Here is a 21106-nt window from a genome sequence, read left to right as displayed (position 1 = left end):
AAGAAAGAAGAACTCCAACTTTTACCCTTCTGCTCATGCGCGAGCCAAATAGCCAATGAAAAATGATGTTTCTAACACAACTAGGCATTATGTTACTGGAAAATCACCTGGAAGTTGATGAAAATGACAAAACCTCCAGGGGTTAATGTATTAAATCATTTTGGTCATAGAGGGAATGAAATTAGAATCAAGATATTAATGAAGTATTCATGCAGAACAAAACAAAAGGCACAGTGGCCAAGAGGTGTCAAAAGGCACAGTGACCAAGAGGTATCAAAAGGCACAGTGACCAAGAAGTGTCAGGCATCAGATCAAATGGGACAGCCTGAAATGACATAGAAGGCTGAATTAAAATCACTGACAAACAGGTAGTCTGTTTGAGACTATTTTTGGGATTTTGTCATGGATGAGAATGGCATATAAATATATGCCAAGTCCACATCTGTCTGGAAAATTAATACTGGAAATTCAACCAATATCAATGGGTACCACCTACCACTGACTGAAGACAGAAAAACCATAAAGTTGACATCTGATACAGATATTCACATGTACAGTGTGATTCATGATATACAACCTATGATAAATTATTTATGCAATATTTATCATATCATGGGCTGTATGTCATGAATTATAGCAATACAAGTGTATAGTTTTGGCACTAGAACCTGAACTAACAATAACCAAAAATAACATGTTATGCAACATATTTATCTGTGTGACACACCGAAAGTATACTACAGACCTCAAATTTGATGCAAGTACAGAAGATGCAAAGCAACAGAGTAACTTTGTGTAATGTTGCTAAGCAACAGAGTAACTCTGTGTAATGTTGCTAAGCAAGAGTAACTTTGTGTAATGTTGCCATCAAAAGCTTAGTAAAAGTACTTAAATCATACAGGGGGAACAAATCTGAACTATCTTCTTTACACTGATATGTGTTATCAGTGGCTGAGGATGTTGACGGGATAAAATGATATGCATGGAATTGGTAGGGTTGGGGCATGACAGCATATTTCAAACCACAAGTAAACCACCTTGTGTTTGTTAATTGGTAGATATAAAGGTGTATTCAATAGTATCTCTTTCTTACTGACAGAAATGAGTGCACCTTCCTGAAACGGCTGTCTCAACTTCACAATTTAAAGTAAATATGCAAAGAACTAATAATTATTTACAACTGCTGAAGATTAAAGTAAATTGCAAATGGTAAGGTATCATTTTGTATCGATTCTTTGCCTCTTGTATTGAAATGGGTATCAATATGGAAAAAGTATCAAGTCATCAATATATCAATTGTGTTTAACTCCTAGTTATGATGTACTCGGAGATTTTACGGTAGCGCTTCAGTCATCACCAATAATCAAATCTTCCAACGTTGATTTCTTTCCCACAATTCATGAAGTTTCTGTCAGTGATGATCTTGATCTGAGTGAGGATAACCTTTAACCTTTTGTTGTGTATGATGATGTATGTAACACCAACACAACCCAGTGAAGATAACCTTTAACCTTTTGTTGTGCATGATGATGTATGTACCACCAACACAACCCAGTGAAGATAACCTTTAACCTTTTGTTGTGTATGATGATGTATGTAACACCAACACAACACAGTGAGGATAACCTTTAACCTTTTGTTGTGCATGATGATGTATGTAAGACCAACACAACACAGTGAGGATAACCTTTAACCGTTTGTTGTGCATGATGATGTTTGTAACACCAACACAACCCAGTGAGGATAAACTTTAACCTTTTGTTGTGTATGATGATGTATGTAACACCAACACAACCCAGTGAGGATAACCTTTAACCTTTTGTTGTGTATGATGATGTATGCAACACCAACACAACCCAGTGAAAATATTTTCCTGTGATCAAAAAACAAAAACAAATGTGAACTATAGAATAAAATGATATGCACACATGCCTAAGTAATCCAAGACAACTGTAACATGTTAATGATTTTTCATAGCATTGATGTACACTGTCTTGTAAACATTCACTGGACATCAGGTCTGCTGCTGACTAATCATAGAGAAATATAAAGAACGTCAACGTGGGAGACAACAAGCCATTGAGAGACCAGATCTTGAAGAACTGCATCTGGAAAAAAAATACACTGGTGAGGGCATCAGTGATTGTACGACTGCAGGCCAAGAACTTACGGATAGGATGGTAAAGCTACTGGGATAAGTACATCTTGGCAAAAATGCAGCAGAAGTCACTAATGATGCTGCATGGATTCGTCATCAGTTACCAACATGATGGGCCAAGAGCATTTTACTTGTTAATGCAAAAACTCAGTGAAGACACCAATGATGTATACAATACCTATGGTGAGTTCTGAAGTACTTTACACGTAACATGAAATCATTGCTGATATGCAACACATCCTGAAATTTCATATACACGTCATTGCAAATACAATCATAAGCATCAATCATTACAATCTCACCCAATAAAACTTCAGACACAATCCTTGGTAATCCATTGGTACACAGCCCAAAAAATCAGTACATGACAAAAATGTGCAGACAAAAGAGCAAAATCAATTTCATCCCAACAAATGGGCACCGTGAAAAGAATGCAGCAAATATGAAACCTGAATATTAACTAGGCTACTCAGACACTGTAAACACATTGATTGAGATGAAAACAAAAGATGTTGCATATTATAAGAAATCTATTAATTAATTTTGAAGCTGATTTTGAAATCTATAAATATAAAACCTGTTATCTGAAACTAAAATAAATATGGAGAAGATTGATTCCCAGAAAGGCAGTGCTGTTTTGTCTGATGATGTTTAAAGAAAGTGCAATGATAGAGAAAATATTGATAGGAGATGTTGAAATAAGGATGGCTGATATAGAAGATTAAAGATACTGTGCAATGATGTTATGTCATCATCCAAATGCAATCATGCTATTGATTAAGCAAAAACCACAGCATCGAAAGTGTTGATGGCAATACGGGACAAGCAGAAGTCTAAAAACGAAGGCAGATAATGCAACAAACAACAAGCTGTCCTTTAATGGAATACCACACATCACATGCACAATCGAATGCCAAATGAACTGGACACAGCTGCCAACAAACTGTTAGACACATCCAGGTATCTTTAAATCTACATATGATGACAAGAGAAGGGTAATTCTTACTGTGGGATTCAAGGACCAGTTCATGAAAACTAAATACTGATGTTTGGAAATTAGATTATAAACCAAAATAATATGTAACTATTTTAACGTTTGATATAATATACTATTATCTAAAATATAGTATTTTTAAAGTTCTTTTGGGTTTTTTTCTTCACTATTTTGTTAGTGCTATTTTACTGGTGCTCTTTTATATTGAAGATATTTTAACAAGATACCAATGGACCAACAAATTCTGCATGCAGGACCTAATGGTACCAGTTACAATACTGTGCCAGACATAGTCAGAATTACCACTACAAGATAGGTTAATCATGCCTGTGATAATATCTGTGGCAGTTATAAAGCCTCAGCTTGGGTTTGTTCTAACTGAGGCACCAGGAGATCAATTACTCCTATGCCCATGATGGGGACATACTGGACTTGCGAGGTGAGACCCTGATGATATAAACATTCCTGGCTTACCTGTTCTTGATGTCAGTCCACCCATATATGGCACCAACCCAACATTAAATTTTTGCTTTGCTGCAAAAACACCATAATGATATTGTTGAGTTTTCCTGCATGATTCCACTCTTGTAAATAAGTAAGGCTATTTTCAGGGCCAAAAACACCGTCATGTTAAACCATAATTATGCTGATAATGATGCAGTTGGGTATGATGTTAATACCCCTTCTGACTGTAAAGTTCAGCTATGGATGTCTTCAGTGAGTCTATAAGTAGCTATAGACAAATATTTGAAAGCATTTACTGGTCTGTTAGAATACCTATAATGCCATTCCTCACCATAGACTCAATGCAAAGTGTTTTAGAAGAATTCTTACTTCAAATAAGTAATAAACAAGGTATTTGCACACCACATATTTAGTAACTGATGATAACTCCATTGCACACAAGTACCTGAGGGATTACAGGAGATGATGTAGTCAGATGATTAGAGCTAAATGTATTAAGCGCAATGTGCCAAGCCATTCGTGTGATAGAAACACACCTCTCCCAAGCTGAAATTGACATCTTTTGGTGCTAACATTTTATAAGTGTTTACAATCGTCAGTATCTTGATTTCTGCTGAACATCTGCTGAAGACAAGTCTTTATTAGATGTGTTGTGTGATGTGATTTGGATTTTTAACGTAGCTTTAACAATTTTTCAGTCATATCACTACGATGTCTGCAGTGTGGCAGTTTACAGTGATGTCTAGCACTTGGGCATCATGCCATAGACATATAGCATGATGTCCCACCCAGTCACATTATCGTGACACCAGGCCGACCAGTCCTAACTCTAACCTCTTAATGCTGAGTGCCAAGCGAGGCAGTTGTAAGTACCATTTTTGTAAGTCTCTGGTATGACTTGGTCAGGGATTGAACCCATGACCTCCCACATCCGAGGCAGACACTATAACCACTAGCCCACCGGAGCGGTAGTCTTTATTAGAAAGAGACCATATCAGTTTTCAAAGGGGGGTGGTTAATGCCTAGGTATAAAAACAACACTATGCCATTCCTTGCTTTACTGAAACAAATATATCATCTGATGAATGAAATTTAAAAAATACCAGTCAGAAATAATAACTGAGCCCCACAAAATTAAATGGCCAGTCACATACAGTATATATATTCATTCAGAATGAGCTAGTTGGTAGTTGTGTATATTCAATATTGTAACAGGGCCATTACTGCTTAAGGACTAAACATATGGTGCGCATTAAGTGTAAATTCAGTGTTTTCTTGTTTTGTTGTTTGTGTTTTTAAACAGAAGCTGCTGCTATCTAGAATTTAGTGGTCCATACCTCAGAGGATTACTTTTCATATTTAAACACAGGGTTCCTGCCACAAATTTAGAAAAAGATTTCAGACCTTTCCCAGACCAAAAAATAACAATTTCCAGACCTAACCATGAGTCAAGTTTATTGACCTAACAAGGCTAAAATACATAAAATTGCAAGTAAAATATGTAGAGATGAAAAAATAGAATTTAAGCTATAAGATTTTATTTACCTTAGCAAAATCTTGCAATCTGTAGTTTACAGTCCACAATAATGTAAAAAAATTATAGTCCCAATATATGTAACACATGATGCGTTAGTCGTAAGTTTGGAAGGCCCTATCCAGGCTTTTAAGTCTTAAGTTTGAAAGGACCTATCCAGGCTTTGAAGTCTTAAGTCTGGAAGGCCCTATCCAGGCTTTTAAGTCTTAAGTTCGGAAGGCCCTATCCAGGCTTAGAAGTCTTAAGTTCGGAAGGCCCTATCCAGGCTTGGAAGTCTTAAGTTTGGAAGGCCCTATCCAGGTTTGGAAGTCTTAAGTTTGGAAGGACTTATCCAGGTTTGGAAGTCTTAAGTTTGGAAGGCCCTAACCAGGCTTGGAAGTCATCAGCTTCTTCCCACAAGGGTTATAAACACAATGTCCAGACATTCTTTGAATATCAAGTCCACACAGGCACATAAAAAGACCAGTCCAAGAATGTAAAATCAAATAAAATCCAACGAAATTAAAATGAAATCTCACTAGCACAACACAAAACTGAAATTAATGAAATAATCCATTAAATGGAAAATGCTGATTAATCCTCAACAAGTCAGCAACACCAGTCAAAATGGCATGGCCTTCTCCCGTGAATTTATCAGCTATACGTGCCTTGAGATTCTGCATTCTACAGTAATGCCCAAAGAGCTCTGAAAAGAGCAGTCAAGTTTTCAGTTAGTATAACAACAAAAATTTAAGACTTTTCCCAGACTTTTTAGTCATTTTCCAGAATTCCAGATCTGTGTGGGAACCCTGTAAACATTAGGATAAATTTACACTGTTCAAGAGAAGCCCAACAAGGTGGACCTCTCATCAAGTAAGGCGTAAGTTTTCTAAATGTATAAAATATACAAGACTTTGCAAATTTATTTCTATTGCCCATATAGATGATCAAAATAAAGATCACTGATTGGTGAAATGGTACTTGATTGTTAAACACTCATGACGAATCGGTCTTTGCATAGGTGGTCTTCAATGATTGGCTGTTTCAAACATCAATAATATCAATCAGGTGAATCTATAGACCGTAAAATACAAGGACTGGAAAAGTTTTTTAAAATACCTACCCATTGCTGCTTCAAAATTGCTTTTTTTAAAAATAAAAATAAGATCAAATTTTAACACCCCTCTGAAGGGGAAAATAAAATGGCATGATGTACACATTGTTTATGGAACAACTGTCAAAAAACTCACAAATGAGATTAATAAAAAAAGTGATAAATATCAATCAGGGTATAATATTAACATTCATGAATTAACTAATACACAAAACAATTATGTTGGCTGACAGATGGCTAATCTTCTTTATGAAATGAAAAATATAATGACAAGGGCCTTATCACATGCACGCGATGTGTTGGGTTCTCTTGCTGGGCTAATTCAGTTTTCTGAAAGATTCAGTATCAGTACTCTAAGAAGAGGACAGAATTTTCATCATTTGGCTGTGTATTGTCCTGCCATAAGTAAGTTTTTACTGATATTAAAACAGCTGATTTATAATAATAATAATAATAATAATAATAAGAAGAAGAAGAAGAAGAAGAATAAAGACTTTATGTAGACAAGGTAACTCAATTAGTTACAGAACTAATCTACCATGAGGCCTTCTATCTGTTATGAGCAATATATAAGTATATGGCTTGACATCAAATAAGTTATTTTAAAAATCAAAGTATCAAGCCTGGAACAAATGCACATGCATCTGTGAAGACCAAAACATATATAAAATATAAAATAACACCCTGTATTGAAAAATTAAACTGCAAAAAGGATGCAAAATTACATAAAGCAGGCAGTAATTATTTACTAGAACTGTTCAACTGTCTAAAGATTTCATCCATTTGAGACACCGATTATGAAAAGAAGAAATGTGAGGAGCCTATCTTATGTCACTAGTTGTTCCATACCAGTGGACCAGTATATTGAAAACTTTTTTTAAACAATTCCTTCTTTGGCCTTGGTATAATGTAATTTTTACTTCTTATGGACTTTAAATTTGGAGTACCATCAGTATCTCTTTGATGAAAAATATTGCTTAGATAGACAGGAATGGCTTTTCTGGATACTTTATACATCAATTTGGCCTATCTAAGAAATATTCTTTCATGTATTGTTAAAATCTTTACATTATTCATTATTTCCTGGAAATTGTCTTTACACTGATCTAGAATTAAATGGCAAGCCCTCTTTTGAAGTCTTAAAAGCATTATGTTTAAATTAGAGTTATTACCCAAAATTACATTAGGAAAATCCAGATATGGCTGAATATAATTTTTATAAAAGATGACCCTTTACTGAAGAGAAATGTATGTTTTGATTTTCCTCAGTAGCCAAAGATAAGAATTAACCTTTTTTGAAACATGTTTACTGTGAATAGACCAAGTAAGATTGTTATCTATGAATACACAAAGAATTTTATCATGAGAGGTCATGACAATTTACAATGGTTAAGATGCAAGTTTGTATTCTCCAACAAACCAAGTAAGTCCCAAAATCATAGCAATATGTTTCTAAATATGGCATACAATTAATTTCAAGTGTTCCAAACATCATATAAGGATTTATAAAACTAATGACTAAAACTGTGCCGTATAATGTTTATCAAAGATAGGTGTAAAATGTAGGTTCAGGGCAGTGGAACTAATTTTAGTTACACAATACTTTTGCCATTATGTTGCTTATTACTTTTTCATGTATAAAAAACCCCATCCATTGGAAGTAAATCCATCCTCCCAAAGTGGAGAATTGTCAACCAGTATTGGTACAAAAATGTATCAACAGCGCCTGCACAGAAACATCTTTTTCATAGACAACAGTACACTAGGACAGGGATGGGAGGAGGGCATTCAGCAGTGATAGTGACCATTAATACCCATTAATAGTGATGGGTAAATATTGCATTATTAAAATTAGTTTCACTCATCCCACCAAATAAAACAACATTTTAATAGCAACAATACATCACCCATCATTACTGCATAGTTGAATTTTGTCAGATTGGTGGGTAGGTTGATATTTTAACTGAGCAAAAACAGAAAAATTAAAGTACTTGGGCTGCAAGGGAGAGATCCATTTTACAATATGTTGGTGTCTCTCTGAGGCAGATATTGAGCAAATATAGGACTCGAAGAAAAAGTTCCTTCAACTGTTGTGCTAATGAGCAGAAGTAGGAGGAAGAGAAGGTAGCATGGGATCATGAAATACTTCCATCATGACATCTCCCAAGGAAGACTGATTGAGATAGCTCTAATGAGGCAGCCACATTTCAAACATCATGGAATGCAGTGCCCTAAATGAGTATAACAGCATATCTTTCTCATCTCCAGCACAGATTTGACAGACTGGGAATCTCTATAGGTGATGGAGCCACCAAAGGTAACCAAGTAGCTGACAACAGAGAGAAAGGGATTCATAATTCCCACTTAAATGCAAACAGCCTGTTTCTATAGACAAAATAAGAATTTCACTGACACTAGTACGATTCAAATAATAGCTGAGTGTGAGGTTTTGAAAGAAAATCTCACTGCTTCTACTTCATTCTCGCTGGAGTCAATGAGGTCTAAGAGGCCATAATCATTATTAGCATACTCTGAATTGGGGATTGGTTGCGCTTCAGAGAAGGCATTGACACACTCTGAAGAAAGCAGCATGCTTGTGCCATGGTCCACTTCCTTATCTGGTGAGAGCAACACTTGTGTGGTTCTACACCACCTTATCTGGAGAGAGCAACATGTTTTTGCAGTTCTCTCCCTTCCTAATGGGAGGGAACAACACGTTTGTGTGATGATCTACCTCCATATCCAGAGAGATTAACACTTGTGAACTACATGTATTTTGTGCATTGTAAAGTGTTAACAGAATACACTTCTAACTACCTGATGAGAGACAAAATACATTTTATCTGTTACAAAAACTTTGAAAAAACATTCTTAAAATGAACCTGAAAAGACCAGATCTATTGAAGAAAATTCATACTTTCTAGACATTTCAAAACATTTTCATTTTATTGCATTTGTTAATAAAGAAAGAACTCAAAAGCAGACAACTCAGCATGTATTATAAAGAGCCTTGTATTATAGAATGCTGAGTTAAATGATAGCAACATTCAAACTTTTTAATATTAATTCTTGGCTATAACACTGGATTAAAATATGTTAAATACATCTATATATATTTATATTTTTTGCCATTTTGGAGGTTTCACCCCTGTGCTCCATGATTAGAACATAGTGAACAACAAAATGAAGAGTGGGGCTGCAAATCATGAATTTTATTTTCAACTGCTTTTTAGTGTTGTGTCACTACATATTTCAGCAACTGTTGTTTTTTCTTCAGTGCCACCGGAATTTCGCTACCTGTAAAATTTGCTTCCCTATGCTTGGGCCTAGTTGACCATCACAGAAATATGTCACTGGCTACATACATAACCTCAGTTACAAAAACATAGAAGTTCAAATACTGTAATAGAATTTGCTCAGATCTAAACTGCAAGGTTTACAAATCTTGCCTATTCAATCAGTCAAAACTCTGGCAAAAGAGCTAGGTCCAAGGTTCATGAATGCAAAAATAACATGCAGTATAGTAATGCAGCTAAAGAAAAGAAGGACTGAAATATACAACGTGCTTTACCATGTGAAAATGTATGAAGCATAAACCAAACGGTAAATTGCCTGCAATTTCTATTTTTGCATAGGTTTATAGCATTTTTAAGAATGAGAACCAACAGCTTTATGTCCTGGGTAATTAAACTGAAATTCCTTTAATGAGAATACTCAACTTTTTATAATCGATACAGCTTTAGAGCTCATCATATAGTTTTCCAATTCTCTCAAATTTGTACTTACATCAGTTGTGCTCCTCCTGAACCAACTTAACTTCCCTAATCTGTGTTTAGTTTTTTTGGAACTCATGTTGCCAGTCTTCTTCTCAATTCAAACTAATCAACTCCCAAAAGTCCTTTGAATAAATTTTGTCTCAGTCTGGGTCAAAGGTCAGGGCAGTATGGATCTTCATCTGGAAAAAACACAGACAGAATATTCATATACAGATCTGACTAAACATGCACCTGCTAAATTAAGATCAAATGGTGATATCACAAGCAAAGTCTCATTTATTACGTCAAGAGAAAAATCTTGATAAAGTATGGATCAAAACGAGTCTTTCCATGATTAGTAAGCATAATACAAAACAAAACAAAAATATTTTACAGATTTTATTTTTGTTACCTTTATCTTTAGAATGTTGTCCATTTAGGGTAAAACTAATTATGTAATACTTACCTGTCACAGTTATGTTGCTTTGTTTTTTCATGCAAAAACCCCACCATCTGTTCGAAAACATCCTCCCACAGTGTGGAAAACTATCAGTATAATGCAATCCACTCAAGCATCCATAGAACTGCCATCATATTTACAGATGACTATTCCATCAGGTCCTCAGAGCAAGGTGAGAGGAGGGAATCTGACAGTAGCAACTGGTAAATATTGTATAATTAACACTAGTCCCTCCACACACAATCAAATTACATTTTAATAGCAGCAACTACTTATGTCACTCTTGTGTAAATGAATTTGACAGGTGGGTAGGCTGATGCTATTGTTATGATCATTAAAAACAGAATATGGAATGTACTCACCATTAAAGGAGTGGTCCATGTCAGAATATTAGTGTCTATCTGGGCCACGTGTTGTTGCTGCAATGATAGGTACCAGAGAAAAAAGTACTGTGCTTCTTGTGTGTGATGCATCAACTCCGTAATGGAGAGCAACAAGCTACTCTGGGCACAAGGTAAGTGGTGCACCACCTCTCTCAGCAAGAACCAGCACACTGCCCTGAACATTAAGAGTGCCCCAAATCTCCTTTGGGGATGGGGAAGGCAACTGACTCCTAGAATGCTCAGTGCCTCCTTCTGGAGGGGCAACACAAGCTGTCAAAGATGGTAATGAGCAGAGGTAACAGGAGGAGAAGGCACTATGGGAATAGCAAATGCCATCATCATGAAGTCATCCAAGCTGAAGTGATTAAGGTAGGCCCATACGGCAGCAATGGTTTGAACCTCATGGGCTTTAAAAATCCCAGTTGCCAAAGAAGAGAAACAGACTTGTAATCTCCATTAAACCGGAGAAAACCTGTGTCAACAGACAAGGCAGTGCTGCATCTTCTCACCTATACTTAAGTATATAAAAAAAAGTCTTGAGTGTAAGGTCCTGAAAGGAAGCCTCAATCAAAAGGTACAAAAGGAAATCAGCAATGGAAGCTAACAAGAGACAACTAGAATCAATGTGTTTCAGACTGCGTCTATCATCTGGCATCAGAGACCTTGAATTTCAAAGATGTCCTGGCTTCAATGATGCATCTGGCAACCTGGCGTAAAAACTTGCTCAGGCAGATAGATCATTTGAGATGAGCCAAGCATGAGGGTGAAGAATGTGTGGGCTGTTGTGTAGGCCATATTGCGACTGATCCCTCATGTGGTCAAGAGATCTAAGTTGATTTATCAGCAGATGCTGAACTCTTATCACTGAGGCTATAGTAGGGTTAAAAAATTAAGCTGAGAAGCAGAACTTCTTAAATTTTGCAGAACATGAGGCAGCACTCAGAAAGGCAGACAGACTTACATGAACAGATGATCCCACGGGAAGCTACCGGTAAATGCATCCACTGTCCATGCTTTCTAGCCTGGTACTTGAGAGATATCAAAGGGAAGTCTGTTGTTGAGTCTGGTGTTAAATAAGTCCACCATAGGCTCTCCCCACAGTAAGAAAAAGGACACTACAGAGATTCCATTATAGCATATGCCGGTTTTTACTGGTAAAATTTGTCCTTGTACCAGAAAAAAATGAGACTGTCAGTATTCATGTACATGTACTGAAAAACTGTTGTCGTTGTTGTTGTTGTTGTAGGGTTTAATGCCATTTTTCAGCAAAAGATAGGCTATACATGGTGGCCAGTATAAATGGTGGAGGAAGAACCAGGCAAAACCCCAGAAAGAACCATCGTCCCACAAGAAGCTACTGGCATGCTTTCTCCCATACCCACATTGGCTAAACCCAAGCAGAGAGAGGTGAGATGGCAATGATCCGTAATGGTGAGTGCTTTAGACCACTCAGCCACTTGGGGTCCCCTGAAAAACTGTAAAAATGTGTTTTAAATCTTTAAAGTTAATTGCCTCAACATCAAAGTCTGTCAGAAGTCAATCTATTCTTTTCATGCAAATGAAGTCCCAAATTCCCACTAACCTTGTTCAGTCATGATTGACAACAGCAAAACAACTCTAGAAGAAGAAAAGGCCTATCTCTTTGATTCGGGTATATTCAAATGGTATAATTCTGCCTTCCTAATCTGTTAAAACAGACAATTTGCAGCTCAAACTGGAGTTTCCATGGTTATCAAATTTTGTAAAAAAAACATCATACTGGACTGCCGCTGGTCTAAGCAAAACCAGAGGTATTTGGAGTGTGGAGGAAATATCGTGAAGTGCAAATAGGAATCCTGAAGGTCAGTGGAGATCCCCCACCAACCTGACTGATGCAAATAGGAACCCTGAAGGTCAATCAAGATCTCCCACCAATCTAACTGATGCAAATAGGAATCCTGAAGGTCAATGGAGATCCCCACCAATCTGACTGATAGAGTGCATTCCTGATTGAAAACAATAGTCACCATCTTGAAAGGTTCCTCATGAAGAAAATGGTTTAAAGGAGATAGATTGATTATAATGTGAAACTTTCTGCCTTTCTTTTTAACCAGGAAGATTCAAGAACAAAATGTGGGAGACTGATTGTTCAGGACCCTCTCGACTGCTACTTTCTTCTTGGACTGTGTGCTAGATGGTTTCAGGCACAAGTTTTTGGGGTAAGAAGCGATAGACATCATTTTCCACCTTGTCAGAGTCCAGACCTCAACCTCATCACCCAAATAAGAGGAAGGTGTGAGCTTGATAGGGAGCATCAGTACCACTGCTTGTACCTCAAAATCTACCTTGGAGTCTATTTGGTCATCATTATAAACAAGCATACTCTGAACCATGAATTGGTTGGGCATCAGCACTCTATGCCACATCCCAATTCAGAGTGGTAAGGTGTGTGGAGACAGGATCATCTGCCTGCCCAGGATGATGCAACAACTCTAGCCTTCTGATTTCATGTGACCTGGTGACATGAGCCACATCATCAGCTCTACTAAGCTGGTAGGATCCAATAGCCCACAGGGGTATAGAGGACCAATGAGGAGGGCTCCACAATGGATATCATCAGTTCCCCTTTCCTTGTCCGTCCTAAGTGGGCAGTTGTCTATGAAAATTATGACATTTCTTCACAGTGCCATGCAAGGTGCATGAGTGAACCAATCCTTACTGAAAAATTAAAGGCAGTGCAATAATGACCAATAATTATTGACCACCCCCATAAAAACTATATTGCAGACATTTTTCAGTCTTATCATGGGTCTAAAGCACGTTATATCAATAAAAACATACGAAAATGTGTGAAAAATAACCATATGCAAAATATATTCAATGGTTCTGAAGCTAAGCCAGTTAAAAGCAACATTCCATGGGAAGATATCAAGTAATTCTCAATGGCCGTATCTCTTATCCCAAATTGAGTTCATGGGTAAAAAAAATAAAAAATAAAATCTAGGATGATATATAAGCCATACTGCATCAGAATATGCTGGTGCCTGAACTAAGCCGTTTACACGCATCTGCTGCAGTGGATATTTAAAACTGATGCATAAAGTGAAGTAAGTAAGTACCCAAAAAGATGAAAATTTTCAAATGCACATAATGGCGCCATTTTTTGAAAATTGGCAACAAAATATTGAGATTGGCGATTTTTTTTGCGACAACTTTTTAAAAGCCAGGACCATCCCTGTAATGTGTAAGCTGGAAGTTCAATGGCCACACGAGGCCTCATTTGGCTGCTGTGATTGGGATGAGTGCATGCATGGTAATGATAATTTGTTGTGACCAAACAATCAGTGGTAGTTTATAGCAAGCGTGTTAAAAAGTATTTACTTTTAAGAATATACTGTCTTTCAATTAACCTCCAAATCAAATGTTTATTCCTTAATTTCCACTATTTAATTATGATTTAAAATTAAAGCCATGTCAAGATGAATCTTATGATTAAATTTATATTTTGGAAAATTGTTTACATCAGCAACGATTATTTCTGCAGATACCGATTATACCGATTGTTCCAATAATCGGCTTGATTATGAGTATGGCCGATTAATCTGTACAGCTCTACTTGCATCCAAATAAACTGCACAATTTTAGCAAGCAAGGTGACAATGTGAATAAATAAACTGATAGGTAAATTCTTAATTAGCTCTGGTGAACACGTGAGTGGAGAAGCAATAAGGTCAATTGTTTAGCGTGATGGTCTAAAAGAAATACCTCTGAACATGTATTGGAGTCCTAATGATATTTTTGTTGTTTTTTCCTCTGGATGCCTTACCGAAAATTGAAGCAGCCAAAGTAGCTCAGTGGTTAGTGTAACAAACTCACAAGTTTGAATTCTACCAAAATCAGGCAAGGCTGGCTGGGATTTTCTTTCCAACCAGAATTTATTTTTCTTTCTCAAGATATATTCTTCCCCTGACTCTAATATGATGGAGAGAATATTAGTCTTTTTGGTTCTTTCCTACAAATCAGAACATGAGTATATTTTGTAGCTTTCAGGAGTTGGACCATCTTTTAAATAGCAGAGAAAAAAATGAAAGCCCTCTTCTCAATTAAATGATCAGTACCTTACTGAAAATTGCGTTCCAAGGTAAACAAGGTGCAGCAGATCTCATATATCTGTGTTAGTTGCAAGTACACATTTTCTTGTTGCTTCAGTTCCTTAGGTCTCAAAGGTGTAATAATATGGTAGAAAATAAATATGTAAGTACATGTGCAACATGAGCATCATCAGGTATTGTTTATCATACTGCTACTACCAAGGCCCTTCCTTTTCATACTCCAATAAACGTATGCAAATGCGTAACAATAACCATTACAGACACATATTTTCAAATATACATCACTATTCATGTGTACTCACCCGTTTCTCTTTATAAACACTATCCAGGTATTCTCCATATTTTATCACTGCTATAAAAATTATTCATTCACAAATTCGTTCCTGAATTCCATCGAATCATTTGCTGTTACTCGAATATAGTGGTTTACATTACAGATCAATTCAATAAACACAAAATAATGTTTGCTACTTTTCCCGTATTTGTTTACTAGTATAAGATACTTTTCTGATCTCTTGGTACTCTGTGCTGATCAGTAATAAAATTTTGGCCAAACGTTCTGCTAGATTGACCACAAATAATCAAATAGCCCTGCCCCTCATCAACACTAAAAGAATTCAATAGTTCTGTATAGTGAGATTCCACAAGCTGTAAAAGCACTATCTGTGTCACCATACAGGATTAAGGTGTACACTGAAAGATGATGCACACAGCACCTACCTCTATAGACATGAAACTCTATCATGCGTAGCACATACCTGGAGTTCCTGACTTGATCTAGTTGTGCCATAAATAATGTGCTACTACAGTAAACGTCCAATCTGACAACTACAATATTATACAAGCTGGCCTCAGGGGTACAATTCCTTGCCACATTGACAGGAAATTTAATCACTTAAATTCACTGATAAATAAATCAATGAGGCTTTATTATTTTCTGCATATTTCTTCCCAATGTGATAGTATTTGCTAAAGAGCTCAATCTCTTTTTTCAACACATGCATATATGTACATCAAATAGTCAATGCCCTAGTTGTGTCCCAATTATTTTTCACATGACTAGAAAATGTACACCTGACAGCCAATTCAGATTTTCCCATTACAGGTAAATATTTTGATGTGAAATACTGAGAAAGTTTACTTCTTTTAGCAAAGAAAACAAAACAACTCTAATAACCTCACAAGAGAATCACCTCTAGAAGAAGTTCTAGACTGAACTGCCTTGGCACCAGCAAATAAAACTGCTGCCTACCAATCCAGCCAAAACCAAATTATCAGATCATTTTATAAGGAATTTTGATATTTATTTAAGTAGTTAACTTCCAACACCAATGCACACTCATGACAAACTTACAATATTGTGCCTCTGTGACCACAAGCAGCTTATTTAGGATTTCTCCCCATCTACAATTGTACTGACATCATCACCGGAATTCAACCAATCAAAAGTGCAATCTGACTCATTTGAATAGGTGACTCAGTTATTATCCATTAGGCTTTGGACTTTATATAGTGAACAAAATCTTTCAAGTGTACTATTTTTTGTTTCAGAATAAAATATTTACTACTAATATGTCACGTTTGCTAAGCCCCAGCTAAGGTCATGTATAAGCTATAATCAACCTGTCTTGGGAATATTACCGCGGCCTTGCGTTTGATCTCTAAACATTGCTGTGGGGTTAGTCATAGATGATAAAAACGTTTTCTTTGTTTTTTATTTTACCTCAAAAAAAACGTGTTTTTTTATGTTTTTTATTTTTTTGCGTTTTTTATATTTGGTACTTCCATTTATTTTTATCATCGGCCATACAGGCAGTCCTCTGTCATACTCTAGATAACAAATATCGATCAATAATGAATCTATGATGCTAGCCTACGATAGTTTACGTAAACATGCTACAACATAGTGCTGATATCTGGTAGTGTAGGCCAGGCGTGTATACATTGGAAGATGACGCTGTGTTTAATCTTTTGCAGTCCCTTTTTTGGAATGTTTCACATGCAATAAAGTCCAATTTTTGTATTTTTTTGAGTATTTTCTAGTCATCAGATTAGGATAAATATCTTTCACAAAATAGCAATTATTGACTGAAATTGACTGTAAGCTATGCCAAAACAATTTTCATATACTTTATAGGTCTAGTTGACTAAGAAAACATCTTTTAGAAACTTTTCAGTCGATATTCCACATAACAGTCGTAGTGTTTCGTGGGAAAATCGATTTTCCCACTGCAACAGCTCAGTGCACAGGTCGAGCTGCCTGGGCTACAGAAAGATACTGCATAGCTGCCAACCTTCCAGGCTCACAATTAGTGAAAATAGGGATAAAAAGTCGTGAATTTGGACACAAATTCGTGAAAAAATACCATGACAATAACTCCATCCACTCTGACTACTCCGACCATCAATACTACGCTATATCAAGTTCGCAAAATAAAAATAAAACACTACATATATGCAGAAATATTTATTTATTAAGACATGATATTGTGGCAGACTTGAACTTCCTCAACTGCTTGATCGTAAATTTGTTTTCTAAACAGTTCCGACTTCTTGCCTGCTGGTAGATCTTGGGGACTAAACTTGTTGACAAATTTTCTGCTGCTAAGGAGGTCCTAAAGTCTGTCTTTTTTTTTTCCTCACTAAAGAAAATAATCTTTCGCTATCACTGTTGCTGTGAGGAATGCACAGGAGCTGCAGCATTTTTGGTTCTTCCACAGGAAAATTTGGAAGCGATTTTCGAGTCCGGGAACATATGTCAGAACAAATGTTTAGCATGGTCTCCAGCTGATAAAGGTAGATTGTGTTCGACACAAGAAAACTCACAAATAATGCTTAAGCGTTGGTAGCCTGCGGGTCTTCCGCCAATGGTTTAAAATATTCCAGAGCTGAAATCTGCGAATTCTTAATTTCCCCAACTTCTACGTGTTTTTTGCAACCGACATTCTTCCTCACATCGTCTCTGCGATGGCACACTGAGTGCAAAAAGCATGAATGAATATCAATGTTTAATGGCAGAATGCACGGCCAATTTTTGATATATTCCAAATTAAACTTCACTTTTTGAGTAATACATTTCTTTTTCCATGGTGGTGAAGACATTTTCAAAATCTTACATGCGATGCTGAACGGTAACTCGAATCAGTGTTTTGACGCATGCGCGGAGCAAATTTCCGGTTAGGCCCTAGTTTCTCTCAAAAGCACTTGTAAAACTACTCTTATACATACAGATTAAAATAGGCTAAAATGCTTGCGACCGGGCCAACTGTACTAATTGGCTGTAGATCTACTAATATCGTGACCAGCGGTACCGGACCGTTTCGGCAACTGCGAATATCACGACTAGCGCTTAACGGAAAATCGGTTATTTTATTAAAGATTTAAAATAATTGAGGATCAGAAAATTCGTGAATTTTTGTCTTACGGCGTGAATCCGTGAATCACTAAAAAAGTCGTGAAATTCACACCAAATTCGTGAGGGTTGGCAGCTATGATACTGGCTCGTGCTGAAGCCTTACATACACAACTAATGGACCAGTAGCAGTTAAGATTGTCTGATAGTAAATTACGAAATTAAAATAAATACCTCTTGTGTATAGCCGTTAAAATGCCAAATGAAAAAAGTGAAGAATGGAAACATGTTTTAGTACTAGATGAAAAAGATAATGTCACTTTGAGCAAAGTTAGTTGCATTTACTGTAATAAAGAATTTCATGGTGGTGTTGTACGTAGAAGAGGTCACCTACTTGGAGATCCAAAGTGTGGCATCAGGAAATGTTCAAAAGTTCCATGTGAAGTGCAGCAGGCCTTACAGAAGCAGCAGTCAGTGAGATTAGAAGCGGAAGCGAAAAAACGGAAACTCAACGCACTGGATAAAGCCACAAAAGCCGCTAGTAGTGAGGCGAGTGAGAAGCAGATGTCGTTACCCTCTATGTTCGCGAGTGCTACGAAAAAGGATGCAGACAAAACTGTCGCTCGTTTGTTTTATACTAGCGGCATACCTTTCGCTATTGCCAACTACTTATTTTAAGGCTGCAATAGCTGCCGTGGCAAAATGTGGTCCTCACTATAAAGCACCAAGCAGAATCAAAATTTCAACTGAAATGCTAGCTGAGGAAGTACATCAAGTGGAACAATCTATGGCCTCTTTTAAGGAAGAGGCCATCAAGCACGGAGTTACGCTTATGTCTGATGGTTGGACAAATGTGCAGAACAAGCCCATTGTTAACTTTCTTGCAGCTACTGGTGACAGCTGTATTTTTCTCAATGCTTTGGATACTTCCGGCGAAACCAAATATGGATCATTTATTGCTGGTGAGATATCAAAGTGCATTGTATCGTATGGCATGGAAAGTGTTGTACAAGTTATTACACACAGTGCATCAAATTGTGTTGCAGCTCGTACGATCTTACAGCAGCAATATCCTAATATAGTTTTCTCACCATGCATGACTCACTGTCTTGATCTTTTACTTGAAGACATAGGGAAGCTGCCATGGATAGAGAGTGTAATTACTGATTCTAAAGATATCGTTAAATTCATCACGAATCACCAGTATTCCCAGGCATGTTTTCGCAATCATTCTCATCTAGAGCTTCTAAAGCCCGGCAAAACGAGATTTGCTACTCACTTTATTATGCTCCAACACTTGAGTACAGTTAAGGATGCTCTGCAGGAAACTGTGATAAAAATGGCTAAATGATACAGTTTATAAAGAGAAAGGCGAGGCAGACAACAAGCATGATTTTGAATGGAACGTTTTGGAGCTCGGTGGAAACAATAACTAAAGTGTGTGAGCCGATTGTTGAGCTACTGTGACTGGCTGACGGAGAAGTACCTTGTACAGGAAAAGTATACTGGAAAATGTTCCAAATCGATCAGTCTGTGGAAGCTGCTGATTTACCACCAGCATGAAGAAAACAAATTCGCCAGTTCATTATGGACAGATGGAAAATGTTGCATACAGATCTACATGCAGCCAGCTTTGTGCTTGATCCTGAGTATTCTCATTTTTTGCAACATCAAAACGAAGAAGTCATCTCAGGTGAAAGCCATGCAACAGCACGCCGTGTATCATGCAGGACAAGGATTATTTGCTTGACCGATGGTGGTTGCAGCTGCTAAAGAAATGCCAGCATACATGTGGTGGATGTCATTCGGAGCTCACGTTCCGGAGCTGCAACAAGTTGCGGTTAGGGTCTTAGCACAGGTGACGTCCGCCTCCGCCTACGAGAGAAACTAGTCAACATTTGACTTCATTCACACGAAAAAGCGAAACCGTATGCAGTGCAAGAGAGTGCGAGATGTAGTGTTTGTGCATGCAAATCTTCGCCTAAAGGAAAAGCTAGACAATATAAATTATATGGAGGAAACCATAGAGTGGTCAGATCAGTCAGATGGTGATAACGACATTGAGTGAAAAAAATTTCAATGTTATCTGGACTATGGTTTTAAACTTTTGACATTTTTTCATATTTGTATCAATGAAACTTTAAAACTGGTATGTAGCGTGTAAATAAGTAAAATATTGATCTCTGTGTTGCCTAAAAACTACTGGAACGTTTTTTTTTTTAATTTATTGAGGAAAAAAATGCTTTTTTTACTCTTTTTATTTTAATTTTAACGTTATTAACTTCAATGGGGTTAGTGTTGAACTCTTAAGCAAGGTTTCTATGACCTGCCAGAGACTGGGAACTTGAGGTGACAAAGGCGACTGGTCCCATCACTTAACAAAGGCTTGCTGTTATCACACCTGTAGGTTAAAGCTTAATTCAAGGATCAAAAGGAAAGTCCATGGGGTGAACGGGGGTGTGGGGTGTGTTTGTGTGTATTCTTATCCATCCCCATGTTGACAGACAGCAAGAGGGACATTGACAGACAGCAAGAAGGACATTGTCCGCTAAGTTTCATTGGATCAGTCCACAGCAATATCCAATCGAAAACTGAAATGGAGGGCGTGATTACAATTCAGACCCGAATGATACCTTACAATCTCATAAGGGTAATTCAGTATTCGCCTGGAAGGATTGCAGATCAATATGGTTTACTCCGAAAAAAGAAGTCACTTGTAATCTGGCAGCAGATAGATTCTAAGGAAAGACGAAGGTTCGAAAAGGTCAGTAAGTTAATTGCTCGATTTTGCAGAATATTACAGCATCATAATTGTAATAAC

General features: G+C 37.0%; 2 protein-coding genes across 9 annotated transcripts in view; one reads left to right on the top strand and one right to left on the bottom strand.

The window, feature by feature from the left end:
• Positions 1-21106, bottom strand: part of LOC149801616 (uncharacterized) — a 234537-nt gene that overhangs the window by 194306 nt on the left and 19125 nt on the right. For 7 of the 8 annotated variants that reach the window (XM_089955875.1, XM_089955878.1, XM_089955881.1 and 4 more), the window contains exon 2: positions 10031-10199. In XM_089955875.1, coding sequence (XP_089812001.1) covers positions 10031-10096 — 66 coding nt within the window. In that variant the 5' untranslated portion in view covers positions 10097-10199. Of the gene's footprint in view, positions 1-10030; positions 10200-15235; positions 15608-21106 lie in introns of those variants that run through there. The other variant, XM_089955876.1, reaches the window with a different exon arrangement.
• Positions 19037-19636, top strand: LOC149801617 (uncharacterized). The gene has a single exon (XM_089956817.1). The coding sequence runs from the start codon at positions 19037-19039 to the stop codon at positions 19634-19636; it is 600 nt and encodes a 199-aa protein (XP_089812943.1).

The sequence above is a fragment of the Sinohyriopsis cumingii genome, chromosome 4 (genome assembly GCF_028554795.1).
Source record: "Sinohyriopsis cumingii isolate HCF-2022 chromosome 4, ASM2855479v2, whole genome shotgun sequence".
Taxonomy (NCBI): domain Eukaryota; kingdom Metazoa; phylum Mollusca; class Bivalvia; order Unionida; family Unionidae; genus Sinohyriopsis; species Sinohyriopsis cumingii.
The sequence above is the reverse complement of the archived record's forward strand: the minus strand, read 5'-3'. Positions and strand labels throughout refer to the sequence as shown.